The sequence below is a fragment of the Heterocephalus glaber genome, unplaced genomic scaffold (assembly GCF_053883595.1).
Source record: "Heterocephalus glaber isolate CG9 unplaced genomic scaffold, H.glaber_assembly_v1.0 deba00001509, whole genome shotgun sequence".
In the NCBI taxonomy this organism is placed as follows: Eukaryota; Metazoa; Chordata; class Mammalia; order Rodentia; family Bathyergidae; genus Heterocephalus; species Heterocephalus glaber.
The window spans coordinates 12,577,215-12,598,057 of NW_028258325.1; the positions used below are offsets into that span (position 1 = coordinate 12,577,215).

The 20,843-nt window shown below is 34.9% G+C and overlaps 1 protein-coding gene across 9 annotated transcripts in view; it reads right to left on the reverse strand.

The window, feature by feature from the left end:
- Lcorl (ligand dependent nuclear receptor corepressor like) overlaps nt 1-20,843 on the reverse strand; it is a 199,435-nt gene that overhangs the window by 22,660 nt on the left and 155,932 nt on the right. For 8 of the 9 annotated variants that reach the window (XM_021260234.2, XM_021260238.2, XM_087187816.1 and 5 more), the window contains one exon: nt 112-20,836. In XM_021260234.2, coding sequence (XP_021115893.2) covers nt 16,003-20,836 — 4,834 coding nt within the window. In that variant the 3' untranslated portion in view covers nt 112-16,002. Of the gene's footprint in view, nt 1-111; nt 20,837-20,843 lie in introns of those variants that run through there. The other variant, XM_021260232.2, reaches the window with a different exon arrangement.

Here is a 20,843-nt window from a genome sequence, read left to right on the forward strand (position 1 = left end):
TAAGACTAATGAGATTATTTTGTGAGTCTATGTAAAACACTGGCATAGAGAATAGCATGCATGTTAACATTTTTGGCCCACTGACTGGATATTTAGTACAATTTGAATAAATATGAGTTATAGCATAAATATGAGTTATAGCATAAATATGAATAAATGAGTTAGCATAAAAAAATCACAAAATGGCAGAAGTGCTTTTATTGGAGATAAAATATGGCAGATATGTGTAGGGTTCGTTTCTGCAATATCTACGATATTAGGTAGTTTGCATAATTTTTGTAGATGTAATAATTTGTGTAGACAAATGATGTAACAGTTTAATTTTTAATCTCTGGGTTTTAAGAGGGGTCAAATGTGCAAAAGCCATAGGACCTAGACAGGTAAACATGGTCTGCCTGGGTGACTACGAACTTAACTTTGAGCAAAGCTTTCTCTTCTTGGCAAACTGTAAGAGATTAGTTTTTTTTTTGTTTGTTTAAAAAATGTAATTTAACCTCCATTTTTGTTGCTGTTGGTTTTTTTTTTTTTTTTGAGACAAAATCTTGCTTTGTAGTTCAGGGTGGCCCTGAACTCACTACGTAGCCCAGGCTGGCCTCAAACCTGTGGTGATCACCTTGCCTCAGCCTCCTGACTCCTGGGATTATAGGGATGCTCCACCACACCTGGCTTAACCTCCATTTTTAAAGACATAATTTAACAAGACACTGATGAATTTAAAGACTTGGTAGATTAAGCAGAAGATTTTAGTTTTTCTGACTTATGATTATTTGGAGGAGTGGAAAAACATGGTGGTAAAAAGGAATCCTTTAAGTTCAATAGTCTTTGAATACAATTCACGCTATGGTGTAGATATGGTTTGTCCCCTAAAGGCTCACATGCTGAAAGCTTATTTCAATTTAACAGTTTTGAGAGTGGAACTTCTCGGGGGCAGGGCTTAGTGGTACATGACTGGGTCGTGACTGCCTTCTTGGAGGCGATGATGCCTGACTTGCACATGGGTCAAATCCTGCAGGAGTGAATCAATTCTGGCAAGTTGTTATGAACTAGTGATGCCAAGCCTATGGGATGTGTGCCACAATGGACTGTTTATATCATTGCAAATTCTAAAAGGTTGGTCATCACTGTTATAAACAATCAAGTCTAGCTCCTCTCCAGTCTTTTACCTTTCCTGCTCCCTTCATCTTCCTCTTTCCTTTCATCTTTCTCTCTTGTGCATGCCCCACCTGAGTAGAAATCTGTGTTGACACCATACTATTGAACCTCCAGAACTGTGAAGTAAGCCTCTCTTCTTCACAGACTACCGAGCTTCAGGTATTTTGTTATAGTTACACAAAATGAGCTACAGCAATCTTAGATTTACAATTTGCTACAGCTGGTTTTAGGGAAACTATTTTACATTAAATTTCAATATAAAGATGATATAAAGATTGGCACAGAAATCCATATATATACTTAATATGTAACTAGCAAGTCATGTGACTATTACAGCAAACCATGGTGACCAGGAATTCATAAGAAAACATTTTAACTGGAAAGAATAGTTCTTTACTGAGAAACAGGAGGTCTATCTGAATTTTTAGTTGAATGGAAAAACAAATTAGATCAAAGACACAAACTCAGTCATTTTCAGAAGTCAATGAGCAGTTTGAACTGCTAAGCAATTCAGAAATGACCCTTGGCCAAAAAGACTTCTTCTGAATTGCTTAATTGTGCCTCAGGTTGAACTGTGCCTCAAGTAGTATGATAGATATTCTACCATCCAGTTGGTATGGAACTCAGGAACCTTTATAAAAAGAAAAGGAAATTTTACTAATATGAAATTTAAAGCAATTAACAAGCTGATAATTTTAAATAATTCCAACTAACAGTAGAAGCCCACAGAACCTGAGCTGATTTAGAACAATTTGGGCCCTGTTCCCATCTTCCTTCTCAGGCATAGATGATTAATGATACTTTCACTCTGTTTTTTTCTTTCTGGGCATGCCATCTTCAGCAAATTGATTACACTAATTACCCCAATTCTTCTCCTGTCCCTAAATTCACCCCCTTTGGCCTAACTGGACTAATCTGCTTTACCACCTGATTGGCTTTAGCCAGTGGGATGTCAGCAGATATGATGAAAGCTGAAGCCTGAACATTTGGTTGGGCCAACTTCCTGGGTGGATGTGAGAGGTACATGGGGCAGAGGTGAACTGTTCATCTGGCAGCCAGCTAACACCAAGATACGTAAGCACAGACAGATCAACATCTAAACCCTGTCTGTCAGCCACAGACTCATGAATAAAACAAATGCTTATCTATTTTAAGGTAAAGAGTTTTAGGGCAATAAGTAATAGACCACCTCCTGTTAAATGGATCCTCATCATGATATTTAAACAAGGGCAAGGTCTCAATCTTGAGCAAGACTTTAATCTTCCATCTTCTTCAAGTTTAATACTTTACAGATAGATTAATGAGTCACCGTATACTTGCTATCACCATTTTCTTACCTTCTCATTCCTCAAACCATACCAATCTGGCTGGCTTCCAGTAAGTAGTTTAACCTTTAACTTAATGAAAATAGCACTTACTGAAATCACCAATGACACATTGATAAATTCAATGATCTTTAGTTCTTAAATTTTTTCTTTCTTAGCAACTTTCAATACTGCAGCCATTTCCTTCGCTGTGGACTTGTGTCCCTCCAAATTGTTATGTTGAAGCTATCACTCCCAATATGATTGTATTTGGATAGGACCTTTAGGAGGTAATTAAGATAGTCATAAAGGAGGGGCTTTTAATCTGATAGGACCGGAATCCTCTGAGGAGGAGTAGGTACCAGAGTCCTCTCTGCCATCTGAGGACAGTGAGAAGGAAGCTATTCTACATGCCTGGAAAGGAACCACGAGCAGAAACCAGACCCTGCTAGAGAGACATGGGTCTTTTACTTTCCAGCCACCAGAACTAAGAAAATACATTTCCATGTTTAATCATTCAGTGTGTGGTATTTGTTGTGGCAGTCCAAGCAGACAAAGCACCCTTTCTTCACACTCCCTTCTTTTGGCCCCTAGGATCCAACACTACTGGCTTTCCTTTGCTTCCACTGCAAGTCAGCCTACTCTAACTGTATAAATGCTGGAATTTCTCAAGAATATCCCAGGCATTAGTTTTTTGTTTTTTTGTACTGGGGATCAAACTCAGGACCTTGTGCTTGCCTGGCAGGTGTGTGGCACCACTGAGCTACACCCTTGGCCTCAGTTTCTTCTTATTCTTTACTTCCTTTAAAGGTGCTGTCTCTACTCAGATTCTGTTAATCAATGATCTCTATCTTGGATAACTTAAAACCACCCATATCTTATACATTACTTCTTCATAAAGGATCCCCCCCTCCACTAAACCTAATATGCACACCACCCAGAAACTCCTTTTATCACCCAATATCATGAACAGAGAACTTGTCACTACATTATGGTTTCTATTGTGTTTCTCTCCCATTGGTATACAAACTTGATGAGAACAGAGGTCCTTATTAGTCTTGTTCAGCACGGTATCTCCAATACTTAGTACACAGAAAGCAGGTGAACAAAGCTGGGAGTGGTGGTACACATGTGGTACACTTGGAAGGCTGAGGCAGGAGATTCCAAGTATAAGGCCAGCCTGGGCAACTTAGCAAGATCCTGTCTCAAAAACAAAACAAAATAAAACTGGACAAATTCTTGTTGAAAGGCTAAACCTTGATAAAGTAAAAGAAGTTATATTTACTGTTACTTTAAAACAATTTTAAATGAAATGTTTTTTTTTTTTCCCCTCCCCTTCATTTCTTTTTGGTACTGGGACTTGAACCCAGGGCTTCTGCACTGAACTATATCACCAGCCTATTTTTTATTTTTTAAAATAAGATCTTGCTAAGTCACTAAGTTACTAAGTTGTCCGGGATGGGTGTAAACTTGTGACCCTCCTGCTACAGCCACCCAGAGTGTTGAGACTACAGGCCTGGACTAACAGGCCCATTTTATGACATGGGACAGCCAGTGCATGCAGGATGATAATAAACACTGAAGATAGGACAAGTTGAAAGTCCTAAAACTGCTCTGGCTGGCCACGTGGAGAGCTTCTGGGATGCACAACAGGGAACAGAACCCAAGAGGGCTTGGAAATATTACTGAGCTGATGTGACAGATTTGAGAGTTCCGGATACGCAAGGTGACTAGAATTAGTGGGGCAGAGTGCAGACGGGAATGAGCAGGGGTGGGGCTTAGAATGAGCGCAGGTCAGCAGTGCACACTGCAGAGGTTTCTCTCAGGTCTGAAGGTAAATACTGATCTACTGGTCAGTGCATGAATGCTTCCAATGGCTGTGAAAAGAACCACTGAAAAGGACCAGTTAGAAAATCCATAAAGGCATATAAGGCCGGATAACTTGTGTTCCTATGAGCCTGCATGGAAAGTCCTCCGTGGGGTATTAGCAGAGCCTTCAGGTGATTATTGGCTTGCCTTACCAGTGATATCAAAGTAGCCCTAGAGTAGGGCATCACTAACATTTGGGGCCAGATAATTCTTTGTTGTGGGGACTGTCCTGGGCATTACTGAATGTTAAGCAGCACATCCTTAGTCTCTATACACTACATGGCAGTGGTACCTCCTAAATATGACAATAAATGAGATCTTCATACATTACTGAATATCCTCTGTGGAGCAAAATCATCCCTAATTTAAGGAAGCCTTGCCAGGGATTTAGCTCAGTGGTTTCGCCGCCTTGAAAGAATCTAAGTATTTCTCAATAAGCTAACAACATTCAAAACATTTAAAGCACTGCAAAAAATCCAGCATGCAACGAGGTACAATTCACAATGTCTGGGATCCCATCCAAAATTACCAAGCATGCAAATAGTAGTAAAATATGTCCATAGTGAGAAGAAAAATCAAATGACTAAGAACAGATAACACACATTATAAAATTAGTACATAAGGATGTCAGTTACAATTTTTAGAATTTTATTTGTCTATATATTTATTTTGCAGCACTGGAGATTGAACTCTATTTTAAATATACTCAAGCTGAAGAAGCTGAAAAAGCATAAGCATGATGGGAAATAATATAGGTACAAAGAAGACTACATTTATGAAATGAAAAATATCTTAGATATTACCAAGAGCATATCAGGCAATGTCAAAGAAATGATTAATGATCATGCAAATACAGGATTAGTGCTATCCAAAGTAGTGAAATAAAGAGAAAAAAATTTGAATAAATATCAATAGAGTATCAGTGACTTATGGGACAAAATACATTTGATTTAAGTAACAGAAAGAGAAGAGAGGGACAGAAACACATTTGAAGAAATACTGGCTAAAAAAATGGCCAAGTGTGATGAAAACTGTAAACTCACATATCCCAGGTGTTGCAATGAACTCTAAGCAGAGAAAATATGAAGGCAACCATACCAGGATCCTTTATAATCAAACTATTGATAACCAGAGATAAAAAATCTTAAAAGCATCCAGAGGAAAAAAGCATCTCACAAATACAGCATCAAATATAAGAATGACAGCAAACTTTACTTCAGAAATGCAAGCCAGAAGATATATTTAAAGTACTAAAAAAATAGCCATATTCAAGAAAAATAGTTTTCAAAAGGAAAACTGAGTCTGGGCATGCTAGTGCATGCCTATAATCCAAGCACTTAGAGGCTGAGGGAGAAAGATCATTTTGAGTTCGAGGCCAGCGTGGACTAGTCAGACCTTATCTCAAAAAACAAAACAAAACAAACAGAACCCCCCCAATTACCAACCCAACTAACCAACCAAAAAACAAAACAAAAAAACCCAAAACAACAACAAAGAAAAGTGAAAAAAGAGTTTTTTAGATACACAAAGGCAAGGCTGAGTAAACTAATCACAAGCAGACCTGTCCTATAGCACTCCTAAGGGAAGCTATTAAAGGAAATGACTCTATCAAAATCTGGATAGTAAAAAAGATCAAAGAGTACGATAAATGGTAAATTCATGAAAAAAACCCCTTATTTTCCCAGTTTTAATATCCCTTTGAAGATAACTGACTGGGTGCTATAGTTTGGATATGGCTTAAGTATGTGCCCCAATCACTCATGTGCTGGAAGTTTGGTCCTAGCATGGCAGTGTCAAGGTGGTTGAACCTTTATCCACTGGGACCTAGTATTTGGGTCACTGCCTTTAGAGAGGATTATTGTGGTCTCATAGAACCCCAGTTAGTTCTCACAAGAGTAATCTGTTACATTGCAAGTGTACCCAAAATGCTTGACTGCTCTGAGTTCTCCTTCTCCCTTTCTGCTTCTCTGCCATGTTGTGACCAAGCCACAGGGACCCTTACCAAAGGCTGAACAGATGGGGCTGCCCAAGCTTGAAGTTTCAGCCTCTACAATGGGACTAAATAAACCCGTTTCCTCTATAAAGTATCCAGCTTCTAGTACCTTGTTATAGTATCAAAAATTGGACTAATACCCTGTGTAAACCAAAGTAGCAACAAGGGGTTTATAATTACAGTAGGCAAAATGTTTGACAACAGCACAAAGCCTCAGAGAAAGGAGACAGAAACGTATGGTATTAAAATCCTTAAGGTATCTGTGAAGTGGTATAGCACTACTTGGAAGTGGACCCTGATAAGCTAATGGTATATAGCATAACCCTATAAAAACTGTTTTTTTAAAAAAGCAAATTAAGAGATTAAATAGAATAGAAAGATATACTACTTCAAAGGAAAGCAGGAAAAGAGAAAAAAGGAAGCAAATAACAGGATACAAAGAATACTGAAAAGATGGTTGATTTAAACATAACCACATCGGCTGATTTAAATATAACCACATTAATAGTATTAAATATAAGTAATCTAATAAAAGGCAAGATTATTAGACTGGATAAAAAACAAGCCTCAATTATATGCTATGTAAAAGAAACTTCTTTTAAATATAAAAACACAACCTGATTAAAGTTATCAGAAAAGCTATTGTGATAACACTTGTGAAAAGCTGGAATAACTATCACAGTATCAGATAAAATAGATTTCAGAGCATGGCACATTTCCAAGGATAAAGAAGTTCATTTCACAATAAAAAGGAAATAAATTCATCAAAAGTACATAAGAATTATAAATGTGTATGCACTCAATTAGACAGGTGCAAAATATAGCAAGCAAAATGTGCCAGAACTGAAAGGATAAACAGAAAAATCCACACTCCTAGCTGTAGATTTTGAAATCCCTCTTTCATGAACAGATGTAGCATACTGAAACTCAGTACCAAAATGGACTTCAGTGTCACTGCCCACAATGTGCTTCATGACTTATAGGACACCCCACTGAGAAGCTGACCCCTAGACATTATTTTGATGAACACAAATGACATTCACTAAGGTTCAGATTGATTTTGGGACATAAAATAAATCTTAGCTAATTAAAAAAAAGACTGAATTCATACAAAGTATATTTTACAACCATAAAACAATTAAGTTAGAAACCAGTAAACAAAAGATATCTGAGAAATCATCAAATGTTTGGAAATTAAACAACACAACTCTAAATAATCCAGGGGCTAAATTAGAAAACATGAGAAATTAGAAAATATTTTCACTTTAATATAAATGAAAACACAGCAGAGCAAAACTTGTGGAATACAGCTAAAGTAGTATTTAGAGGGAAATGTATAATATTATATCCATATTTACAAAGAACTAAGCTTTTGTTCACAACACTCTATACACTGGTTCTTAAGGTGTGGTCCCTGTAGCAGCAGCATAGGTAGCATGTGGGTTCCACCCCATACCTACAGTCAAACTCTGGCTGAGGACCAACTGTCTCTTTGAACAACCCTCCTGGTGGTTCTGATATACCATGCGGTTTGTGTACTGTTTGAAAGCAGAGCAGTTCTGCTCTAGGCCACCATAATGTTTTATGTCTTCACTCTTGCCCTACACCATTTATTTGCCACAATATAATTAGAGATCTTTTAGAAGGGAGGATCTGAAGATCTCATATATCATCCTTAATCACTTCCAATTTAAATCTTTAAGTGCAATGGCAGTGCACTGAAAGTACACAGCTTCTTGGCATGGCTCTTGAGGCCTTGTCTGGTCTATGTCTTTACTCACTCCTCAGTTCTCATCATATTTGCCATCACACTTCTCCTCTATCTCTTGATTTTAGACACACCAGCCAAGTCCTATCCTCTAACCTCCCCACATTTCAGCATTTTTCATATGTGATTTCCTTCTCCTGGCAAGTCATTGGTAACCTACTGGCTCTCTGCCTCTTTGTCTAGTTAATTCCTATTTACCCTTTACAGCTTAGCTGAACAGGTATTTCTTTAGGTAAGTCTTCCTGCACTTTCCTAACTTGATAAAAATCTCCCTATAATAAATTCTCATAGCCCTAAATACTAATTGAGAACGTAACAGATTTGTGGAATTATTTATTTGATGTCTGCCTCTCCAAGTAAACCATGAGGGGAGTAATCATGAGTCGTTTCCCCCCCAGTGTTTCCCATTTGTTTAGCATAATGCCTGGCACACAGGAGACAAACATTTCTGAAGGAATACATTAACAGAATGTAGAAATACAGGATTTAAAAATTTAGTTGTCTTTGTAGAACACAAAAACTAAGTAGCAAACAGAATTTTCTAGGTTGCCTAGAACTGGGAGGAGAAAAAAACCCCTAAGGTTGTTTAAAATAAAACAAAAAGAAAAAAGTGACAAGATGAAATCATTTAGACATCTACCTTCTTTTTCTGGTAATTAATCTACAAGTAAATTCACTAATATTGTGATAATCATAGAATGCTCAGATCGACAATGATGAAAGCTGTTCACTGTCCAGGAAAAACAAAAGGAAGAAATGGTGACCAGGAGAGCTGGACTAAGAATTTTGAATTCTTAAGTGAGGAGATGGACCAGTGCGTTTACATATGCCTGTAGTTCCAACTACTTGGGAGGCTGAAACAGGAGGATCACTTGTACCCATGAGACCCCATCTCAAACAAACAAACAAACAAACAAACAAATAAAACAAGGAGAAGGAAGAAAATAAAGAACACTTGGACCCTGAGGCAAGTGTAAAGCAATGAAATCAATCTCTAACAGGTAGCAGCTAGCTAAGGAAAAAGAGAAGGCAACCCTTGAACTTACCTGGACAGAAAAAGCAAGTTTGGAAGCTGCAGGGAGAGAATTAAGATTTACAAAATAGAATAAATCTTACACTATGGCCCCCAGCACCACTCTGCTGGATAAAAATTACTGAATTACTATCCCATAGAAACAAAACAATATGGCAAATGACTGGTGTGTTGGGATAGAGAGCAGATCAGGTGGGTATGGGGATGAATGGGATAGACTGATCTTAATCTATTTTTAAAAAGCCAGAAATTAATTTTTCTAGTCACTTCATATAGAAATTGATCTGATATAAACATTGGACAACAAACTTTTTCTGCAAAGAGCTAGGTAGTAAATATTTAAAATTTTGTAAACTTTATGGTCTCTGTTGCAGCTATACAATTCAACTTCTGTAGCTCAAATATAGCAACAGATTATATGTAAATGAATAAGCATGGCAGTGCTACAATAAACTTTTATTTATAAAGCAGGCCATAAGCAAGATTATTCAATTTAGATAATCAATTTTATGTAGGAAAATAATTCTGTGCTATATATTCATGAGTATGGTGAATCAATCAAATTATCTTTCAAGTTAATACTAATTATGTTGGCAAAGTAAAAACAACTTGAAATAATGTTCAGAAAAGTTCCTTGAGTTTCTTAACACAATGTCTAGTAAATCAAAAGAAAAAAAGTCTGTATTTGTTGAATAAACTGAATGGTTTACCTATGACAACATATACAGCAACTAACAAAGCAGAATGTCCTGAAAACTGATGACTGATAAAGCAATGGGATATGAAATAGTCAAGAAAAATTCTAAGAAAAAAACATCAAGACAAAGACTGTCAAAGTAGTTGTTTTATATTTTAAAAGTGTCTTGGCAAAAATTACAAACTCTTCAAAACATAAAACTTTCACTCAATTCCTAAAAAAATGGACAAAAAATTCACTAATAAACAGAATAGACTTTAATTAAAATATGTAATTTCATTAGAATACTTCAAATAACAGTCAAAGTTTTAATAGTTTTATTTAAGACACTGGTACTAGCAAATTAGTAAGATGAAGCCCATGTAAAAAGGAATATGTCAATGAATCAATTTTTTATTAAAATATCTTTCATTACCCACTTCTGGCTAAATTAAGACTAGGGATATATACTTGAGGAGACACTGATCTTATACTTTCCTAAACTCACAGTCAAATGTTTTCTCATGGTTTGTAAGATAGGTGGCAAAGACTCTGGAACTCACTGCTACCATAGCTCACCCTTTCCTAACATGAAAAACTCTAATAAGCAAAGTAGAGCGATCAGAATGATTTGTGCTTAAAGGTATTAAAATGGTGAATGTTAACAAAGCCCTTATAATTTTTAATTCCTTAATACATATAACAGGATCAAATTTAGTATGTAAATTAACATATTTTTACAGTCATTACATTCTTTCTCGAAATAGCACAGCAAAATATAAAGAAACTCTAGTGGGCAATTATACAGAGCAGTGTTTCTAATCATGTTCCCCAAACTGTTCTATGTGATACATAAAACATTTGGGAAATACAATTTAACATGCTAATGGACCACTGTGACTTGGTAAGAATGAAAAACAGAACTGATCTTAGAACCCTGTGCACACAAAGCATCTTGGCAGAGTGGGAGGGGTGTAGGAGGGTGGTAAGTATTCCTTGGAATTCATCTTTGGAATATTTGTGCAGCACTCCAGATTAAGTGACTATGACTCATCTGGAAATGTTTTTCTATCAAAATTAAATTTAGAATATCATCTACTCTGTGCTTCACAGTTTTTCCATTAAATGATAATTATGATGTTGAATAACAACATATGAAGGAACTCTAAACTTTAGACAATCATGACTAAGAACATTCTGTGCAACAGGTTGCCTCAACCATTGAAATTTAAAAGAACATCTTGTGTTCAATGTTCAGAAAATGTGGTAAAATGTTCATAGGCAGGAATGCAGGAGGATATATGGTCAGTCTTGGTTTCAGGTAGTTCAAGAAGTATATTATTAACAATCACCCACCATTATAAACCTGTGTGAAAACCAGAATTCTGAGTGAAAAAAATATATATTCAGTCATTTTTGAGGACAGAATACAAAACAGAAGAAGCTGACATACTGAATATTTTTAAAAGACATCTCAGAATCCAATCTGAAGTATTAACAGAATTTTGTGCATTTATGAGAAAATTTAATATTTTTAGGATAAGTACTATTAGTCTATAGTAGCTTCAAGCCTATATTAGATTAGTCTTAAAAAAAATTTCCTGATAGTGTTCAGATTGGTTTATTTACATCCAGATATTTACCAATCAGGAAAAGGCACGTAACTGCTTTGAGAACTCAAAAGGTACTGATGCAGTATTTGAAAGTTTGTATTATTATTTTCAATAATCACACTCCATTTTAGGCCAATATCATTTCAATTCTGCAACTGGTCCTTTACACACCCCATTTCCAAATCTGTATTATAAGAAAAGATTATTTAAAACTCAACTCTGATCATATAGCTTCTCACTATTCATAAAATGAAAGATACATTCTTGTTGTGATCTCTATGTCTTTTTGTAACCACGTGGTGAACACAACTACTATTAAACCCAATAGTTTACATCCTGGCAACTGAGATAAAATCACTTACTCTTAATACAAATTCCCGAGCACCCCATCCTAACATACTGCTCTAAGGTAGCCTCGTAAATCACAGAAAATGAGCCCTAATATCTAAATTTTCTGCCCATTAATTACTGATTTGCATCACCATTTACTGTTAGCATTATGCTCATTTTATGAGAAAAATGAATCTTCTGGCCAAGACCAATCTCTTAACAATGCTTCAGATCCTAAACCCAGGAATAAACTCAGGGTCTTCACTCCATTTCTACTGCTTGCCATCTCGGTTTTGTACATTCAACTTTTTATTCTTCAGTGGCTGCTTCCCACTGACATCTGAATATTTTTGTAAAACTACCTTCAACTTCAACATACTCTTAGCTACTTTTCTATCTCCTCTTCATTTTTAGCCATTTATAGTTTTTTGTGCTGTTTTCATTTCCTCTTTTTCTATTACTCATCTATTACTGAATTAGGTTTTGGCTCTTTTAGTCCACCAAAGTTGCTCTCTCTCAAATTACTAAGATAACTTCTTGTTTTTGTAACCAATGGAACCATTTCAGAGCTTATTTTTATTAGCTTCTTAACAACAATTTACTTTTTTTTTTTTTCCAGTGCTGGGCATGGAGCCCAGGGCTTTGTGTGTGTTACTATGCAAGTGCTCTACTACTGAGCTATACCCTTAGTCCTATACTCCTTTCTTGAAATATTTCCCTGCACTCCACTCACAAGGTTTCCTCTTTGACCTCTTGACTACTCATAGGAGTTTCCTTCTGTGCTCACCTTTTCTTTTCCTTGTATCTTTGGGGCTTTGAGATCCTCAGATTTTTCAGTCTTACACTAAATAAAATCTCCCACTCTTGTGACTTCAATTATTTGCTAACTTGTCAATCTCCTTCTCAGCTCAAGGCTCTTTCCTTAGCAAGAGACCCAAATTACCTAACTGCTTAATGTCTTTTTTACATATCCTAGATAGCTCCAATCCCTGACTAAAACTGAACTCCCTCAGAGAGTTCTCTTATATCTCAGTGAATGTTGATCTCCCCAGACATTCAAGGCAAAAACCTGGATGTTATCATTCACTTTTTGACCCTCTAAGTTACTGATTTTACTTCACAGATCTCTTGTATTCTTTTGTGTTACTCCTACAACTAGGGCTTAAAACTTTTCTTCATCAACAGATGTTGACATCATAATTTGGGTCATTCTTCCCTCAGTAGCTTTATCTTTTACCACTTTCCCACCACCAAACCTGTTAATCCATGATTCCTATTTTATATCTCAGCTCTTATAAACTATTCAGTGCTTCAAGTAAGTTTACTCTCTTATCACCCACAATTTCTCCTTGCAGTTTGCTCTGCCTGAAACTCTCCTTTGCCAGGTTCTAATATCTGAGCATCCTTTGACTTTCAGCTTATTTGTAACAATGTAGGAAATATGGCCTAATTCTCTAGATTTTAATTCGTTTTCCCTCCTATGTATCCTACAATTCAGCTCTCTCTTGTCTTAGCACTCATTCTTATATTGGATTGCCTATTCATTTTTCTTTTTCTTTTTCTTTTTTTTTTTGGTACCGGGGATCAAACTCGGGTCCTTGAGCTTGCGCAGCAGGTGGCGAAACCACTGAGCTAAATCCCCGGCCCCTGCCTATTCATTTTTCTATCCATCATAAGATGGTAAGCTCTATAAGGATAAAAACCACAACTTCAGCCATTCTATTCCCTTACAGCATATAATATCCTGTTTAAGACATGAAATATATTCTATTTATTGAATAAATGTTATAGGTCTTGTTTTCTCACTTAGATGGAAAGGGAACTTCATGAATCTTCCACAATGACCACTGTAGGTATTCATTAAATATTTGTTGAATTAACAATAGGACAGAATTGCATTTTTCTTCCTTTTCACATTTACACTTGATATAGAGCAATACAAATTTAATTAAATATAAAATTAAAAATATTTAAAACTATATCCATGTATATAAATGTACATTGTAGAATCAAATATACAAAACAAAACATTCACAGTAGAAACAAAACGTTTAACCAAGAGAAATATTTCAAAATTCATTAAATACATTATGGTAGGCATTTTTTTCTGGAAAATTACTATTAAAAAGCTCTTAAGTCTTCAGACCTAATTATTCTATGAAGGAAAACACATATGAAACTAATAATGAATTTTAGTGTCATTTCAAAAGGGCAAAAAGAAGTATGGAATACTAAGAATAATGGAAAAAAAATAACACCGTAAGAAAACACTTAAAAAAGAGATAAATTTAACAAATGTTGCTATAAAACAACTTTATAAAAATAATGACCTTGTTGATAAAAAACAATGTTAAAAATAAAGAAGGAAAGTTATCAGTAAAAGATAAAATTTTAAGCAGAACAGGAAATAGCACTAGTAATTTTTAAAATGACAAAGATAAAAAACATTCTTCATATGATGCTAAAATTTCTTTAAATATCCAAAAAGGATTTTGAAATTAATTTGAAGAAGCAATAATTAGACATTCACCTTCTAAGTTTCCTAGGATGGTCTTGTATTTAGTGAGGCGAAGAATCATTAAAATAAGTTTTATGTTTAAAATAAGTTTTCTTAGGAAAATACAATGGTTAAGAAGCTGGAAGGATAAAATACGGTTCTGTTGCACAATGAATTAACACAAATTTTCTTTGATAAACTGTAAGTACACGAAATGAGCATGACATAAGTTATTAAATGAAACTTTACTCTTCAAAAAACATATGTATATTTTAATGGTAAATTATAAATTAAAAAAAAATCTACCTTCTTTTCCTGATATAGTGTTTGTTATGTTGAGTTATATTGAGGATAAGAAACAAAGATAATACTTTTTAGGTTTGATTTATTTCATAATAAAGATTCTACTCTGACCGTCTTTAAAATTTTAATCTTTGTGTGTTAGATATTTGAAATTTTAATCATTACATGCTAGTTATGACTGAAATAGGTATTTTAAAGTTATTCAGTTAAAGCAATTGAGTTTTAGGGGCCATAAAAATCATTAACCAATAAAAGCTCTAGAATTTAATTACTGCTTTTAATATGAGAAAGTGATACTATTTTAGCTTCTACTTTGTTTTTATAAAGGTAACAAAAAATAAACCCATTACTACTTCCCAAGCCCCAAAAGACATCCTTAAGGTGTACAATAAAACAATGTAGCCATATGGTAAAATATCCTTAAGTTTCCAAATGCAACCTGGCACTCTTTCATGAGAAGGAAGTAATCAGTAAGCACTCTCACAATCCCTAAATATCCTGCATTGTGTAGCACCTACTGTACAGCAGAGATGGAAATGGCTGTATCGGCACCTATTGCGTTTGTGTCATATTTTTGCTAGGTTCCAAATAGTAATAGTTTCTTTGCACCAATGTCACATCAGTGTAACTGAATAAAGCACATAAGTACTTGTTAAAAGTAATTTCGGTTTGCATTCTTAATTTAGCAATGCTCTTCCAATGATTCTTTGTCTTGTGAGGCTATGGAAAAGAATTCTCATCTTCCTATCTGTGGAAATGAGCTCAATGTCTGATATGAAAAAAACCCTCAAATTTGCTGATTTATTGGAAAAAATATCATTACACCACTTTTCAAATAAGCAAGATCTTTTTTTTTTTTTTTTGGTACCGGGGATCAAACTCAGGACCTTGTGCTTGTGAGGCAGGTGCAGCGCCAATGAGCTAAATTCCTGGTCCTCAAATAAGCAAGATCTTAAAAGTAGGTTTCAAACCAGTACAGTGTCAAATGGCATTAACAACATGATGGTGGATAGGAGACTGATATCCTAGGATTGTAGTATGTTATGGTCATTATCAATGAGAAAGTATTTACTCTTTCCCACATGGCCTCATAGTTATTAAGAGAATAAATATATATTAACATGTAGTTAATTTTTAGTTACATGGTCATATTTATCAAACTATCTTCTGATTTTATATTAGATCTATTAATGCAAAAGTAGGTAATATGGCATATTGATATATTTTTAAAAAACTTTGTCTCTACTGAACATATTTTTATGTGCTTGAAATATCAGACACATTATGGTGAAGGAAGAAGTGCATTGGTACATTTAGCAATACCTAATTTCCTGAGTTTCATACTAGGTGCCAAGAAATTAGGTTGTACAAATATTTTAGAAATAAATTTAAAAGGAACCAGCTGTTTCTTTTCTACCTGTTATCTCATTCTTTACTCAAGGCACCTACAATGAAACTTTAAAATTAATTAGAGAAAAACTTACCTAGTTGGGATTTTGAAAAATAGTGTGCCATTTGTCCACTGTTGCAAGACTGCCGTTTATGTCTTTTTGTTGACATTTCTGTGGTCTTCCATGGTGGTCTTTTTCTTTTGTTCAATTTGCTAAGAACTTCAGAACTATCAGAAGGATTCTTGTCAAAGTTTATACATTTGCTTAACTTATTACTGCTATGTTGATCGGCAAATTTATTGGTTAAAGCATTATTTGCTGTACTATTTTCTATTTCTTTAGTTTGCTTTTTAAAAGAACTTTGCCTAGCAGAATGAGATCTTAAAGTAAAGTGCTTTGATCCTTCTATATGTGTATGATGGTTACTTTCACTGTTAACAGATTCAGGAGAGTAAATGATTGTATTTAGCTTAAAAGTATTTCTATGTTCAAGATAGTTAATCTTCCTCAAAAATATTCTACAGTCTTTTAAAGATTTTGACCTCCAATTATTTGGACATACATTTCCTAGTTTTGATCCCTTTTCAAAATCTTTTTGGCTACAATTTATTCCATACTCCTTCACTTTTGACTTAACTTTATTCTCTACATTATTATGCATTTTGAAGTCAGGCATTGCCACCCTGTCTTGAAAAAAGTCACCCTTGATCTCAGGTGGGAAAGTACAATGGTTACCTACTGTGCCTTTTCCATGGAGTGGAATGTCAGCATTTATTCCCTCCTCAGTCTTATTTAAAAATTGGTTCTGGTAAAAACATCTTAAGTCCCTCCTTTTGGAGTTCCAATCAACTGTTCCATGGCTGTGCAGTTTTCTCTCTCTTCTCCACCTTTCATGGTGCAACCTCTTAAACTCAGTCCTTTTCAACCTAGCTAGCGTTAAATTACTTTTCACATTTAAGAGGGGAGAGTTAACCATTTTATGAAGTACATGCAATTTCCCTGCTGATTTCGAAGGAGAAGAGAGTGCAAATTTTTTAAAGTGCTTCTTGAAGGGGCTAGTACTAAAATCACAATATTTGGCTCCCAACTTAATTCCCTTGGTATTTACTACTTCCAAAGGGTTTCGAGCATTTGCTTTTCTAACTAGTGAGAGAGACTGTGTTTCTGTTGTTTGCATAAACCAGGTACAAAGTTCATTCAAATCATACTTTTTCTGAAAAAGCATTTTTACAGGTGAAACTTCAAGTTCTAAAAGACAAGTTTCCAAAGGATTTTCTAATTTGAAATTATCATTTTCAATGTATTCTCTTTTTTTATGATCAAAACTTTCAGCTTCATCTCCACTCACTTGCACCCAAGCATTTGTTATTTGCTCAAATCTATTGTTTAATTCCTCTAATAAAGAATCATTTGAAGCAGAAGTAGCCCACCACCTGAGCAAAGGATTTGATGATATTATAGGATCTAAAGACACTTCAGAAATTGGTATTAATTTGTTATCTTCCAAATACTTGTTTGCATTCCTTGGATGTCTAGCTCCTGGGGTATCTTTGGAAGCTATTTTTATCCTTGACTGCCTATATTTTTTCTTTAGGCTTTTGCTTTTTCTTAAATGGAGTTTATATGATCTATGAAGCAGAGAATTTTTATAAATAAGTGAACTAGAAGTTGCTAATGAATGTAAGAAGTGCAGAGATCGCTTTCTGTCCCTAATAGAATGTCTCAAAGGTACAGGAGCAACCACACTTTTTGATCCATTTTTTAAAATGTCAGCATCAGTGTGCCTTGTTTTATCCACCTTATTGCACTGTTGATCATATTTTTCTTCAGGGAGAGTTTTTTCTAACGTATTCTCTTGTTCTAAAGGAGGTAAGCAGCTGCTAATACTTACTTCTCTTTCCTGAGGAGAAATTCTATTAATAGTCACAGATATGCCAGATATTTTCACTTTTGCAGGTCTACCAGGCTTCCTAATAATTGTTGAAGGTTTCTGATTTGGTTGAGCAATGTTCTTGGAAGGCTGAAGTATCACAGACTTGTTCCTGACTGGTCTAACATAGTCAAAGCTAGATCGCAAGTTCTCTCTTTCAGTAGTCAAGCTAGACCCAGCCCTTTGACCTGAGTCAATTTCATATTCTGTAAGGCTTCCAAGACCACTGTAGTCAGCTGAAAAATCAGCAACATTATTGTTTAATGACATAATATTGCTACTGTTTACACTTCCTTCAGATACATGCCTTTTAGTTCTTCTTGACCTTCCATAAATAACAGTTACTGTAATAGTTTTTTTATAAATACCTTTTGCTTCTGATATGAGAGATTCTGGGTTTTTCTTTCCAGCACAAAAGGATTCATTTTGGCAAATGGAGATGTCCACTTGATCAATTTTAGGTTTCGGTGGTCTTCCAATTGGTCGTTTAATCTGTTTCACAACTTGAGGGCCTATTTTTTTAGGTCTACCTGGTTTTCTTTTAAAAGATGAATCAACAGCACTGCTTGAATTTTCCAGAGGTTCTTGTGGTTTATCACTATTCAAATCATCTGAAAACAATGTGGAGGATTCTACAGTTTCTTTTGCACAGTTAAATTTTGTCAGTTCTCTAAGAAATGTGTCGGTATCATGATTAGAAATGTAATTTTCAGAGTTAGCATTTGAGATATCCTCATTTGTTTCTCTTTTTTTTCCAGTTACATGAAGGGTTGCACGTTTTTCAGAAGGATGATCAACATTTGATTGGGAAGTACCAATTGAAGTTAAAGTGTATTTGATTCCTTCATTGCTTTTAATCTCAGATAAAAACATGAGTTTGATAGGACTTGCATAGTTAGAAAAAGAGCTTTCAATATCTTCACATTTTGTTGGTACACTTTCAACACTGGCAGTCAAGCAACCTGTCTCTAAAATGGATGACCTTTCTGAATTATCAAGCCTTTTGTTATTTGAATCCACAGTAGGCACCAAATGACACTTGCTAATATTGCTCGATGTGGTCTGACATTTTGATAAACCTTGCTCTTTACTTATTCTATTCAACGTAAGACTCATATTTCTCCCAGCATTTTCATCTTTACCATCAATTTCTATTAACTTATTGGGTGCTTTATATCCTTCTGATAATGGCTGATTATTCCAAGACTTTTTGGTCTTATTTATTGTATCTTCCAAACGCTCCACAATAACCTGTAAATTAGAATTCATTGCAATTTTGTTTAGGTCTATATTTTGTGAGCTTTCAATGTGAACATTTTTCACTGGATCTTTATTTTGTGTGGATTCAGATACTCTTTTGGCCTTAGGTGATTTTTTAAAAGAACAATTATTTGTCACATATATAGAATACCATCCTGGGGGTACAATATTTCGTTTAGTTCTGCTCAAAAGTTCAGGAACGTTATTTCTCAAGGGAGTTTGAATTTTCTCTAATTTTGGATTGTACCTATTATCTTCCAGTTTTTTTATTCCAGCTGCAGACTTTTCTTGTGATTTGATATTAATTTTCTCAGGTGAAGTTGTTTCAAGGTTTTCTGAAAATTCATTAAAAGCCAAGTTAGTTTCTAAACTATTATAAGGTAGTTGCAATGACTGTAATGCATAATTTGGTAAAAATGATGTTTCTGCATGATTTTTATCTTGAAAGCTTTTAGAATCTTGTAAAGAAGGCCCTTGACAATGATGGAATTCTTCCTTGTCTGATGACAATATTGTATCATTGCACACCAATTTCCTTGAATTTTTTTCAGAGTATTTTTTTCTCATAAAATTTTCGTCAAATCTAGCTAGTTCTCTTTTTATCTGTAAGGACTGCCTTCTAATCATGGGTGAGTCAGGAGAGTTGTGCAGTGCAAATAAAGTTTGTTGACGCCTTCGAAATCGTGTCTGAACAATTTTATTTTCTATTTTTTTATCATGTTGACTCAGTAATTCCATAAAACTATAATCACTGGCCTTTGCATTATGCAAGAGAGATGTTATTAAATCTCCCAATTTAAAATCATTAGCTGTACTATATTCATTGCTAGATAGTTTTACAACATTTGTCACATCTGTGGTTTCTATTGATTTTAATTTTTCATTAATACGATCCATTAAATCTTGAAAAATCACAGTAGTTTCACCTTTTTCATGATTTGTAGTACAATTATTACTGGCATCTGAAAGCAAAGAATCAGAGTTGCTGGATTTTTCAGTTTTATGTATTTTGCCTTCTTGATCACTGTTGTTGCTGCTGCTTATTTCTGCTGGTGTTAGAGATGGAGGGTGGTTAGTGTTTGTTTCAAATGTGTTATTTTCTAAGGCTGAAAACTCTGAGATGACGTCTTTCAATTTTTCAAATCCTTCATTCTCTACAGGTGATAACGGTGGGGGTGAGGGACTTCGAGATCTGCAAACATCTTTAAGACTGACTGAAAGATCACATACTTCTCTTGACAAAAGTGGACTATGAAAGGGTGATTTCGTAGAGTCAATGTTTGGTAACAGTTGAGAATAGCACCTATGAGAATTGTAGGAGTTTGCAATTCCTCTATTCATTACTGTCTTAATGTGTTCAACAGTTACAGAACGGCAAGATAAACAAAGTAATTCTTTAATACAGACTGGCAGAGGCACTAAAACAGCACTTTGTCTTTCATTTTGTAAACACCCTCTTTCTGCCAGTCTATATTCATAACTACAGAATAGGCTATGTATATCATCTTCAAATAGGGGCTTTTGAGATTCTGAAGACACAGCACATGATGCATTACAACAGCAAAGAGAAGTAGCATTCTGCTCTTGGACTAGAAATTTCAACATAGCCAAAACTTGTTGCTGGTGATGTATGCACAAAGATTCCAAAACTTTGCTTAATGCTGATTTTCCTTTTTCCATTTTAGTAGCTTCCTCTGATTTTGCATCAACAGTTGAACTAAAAA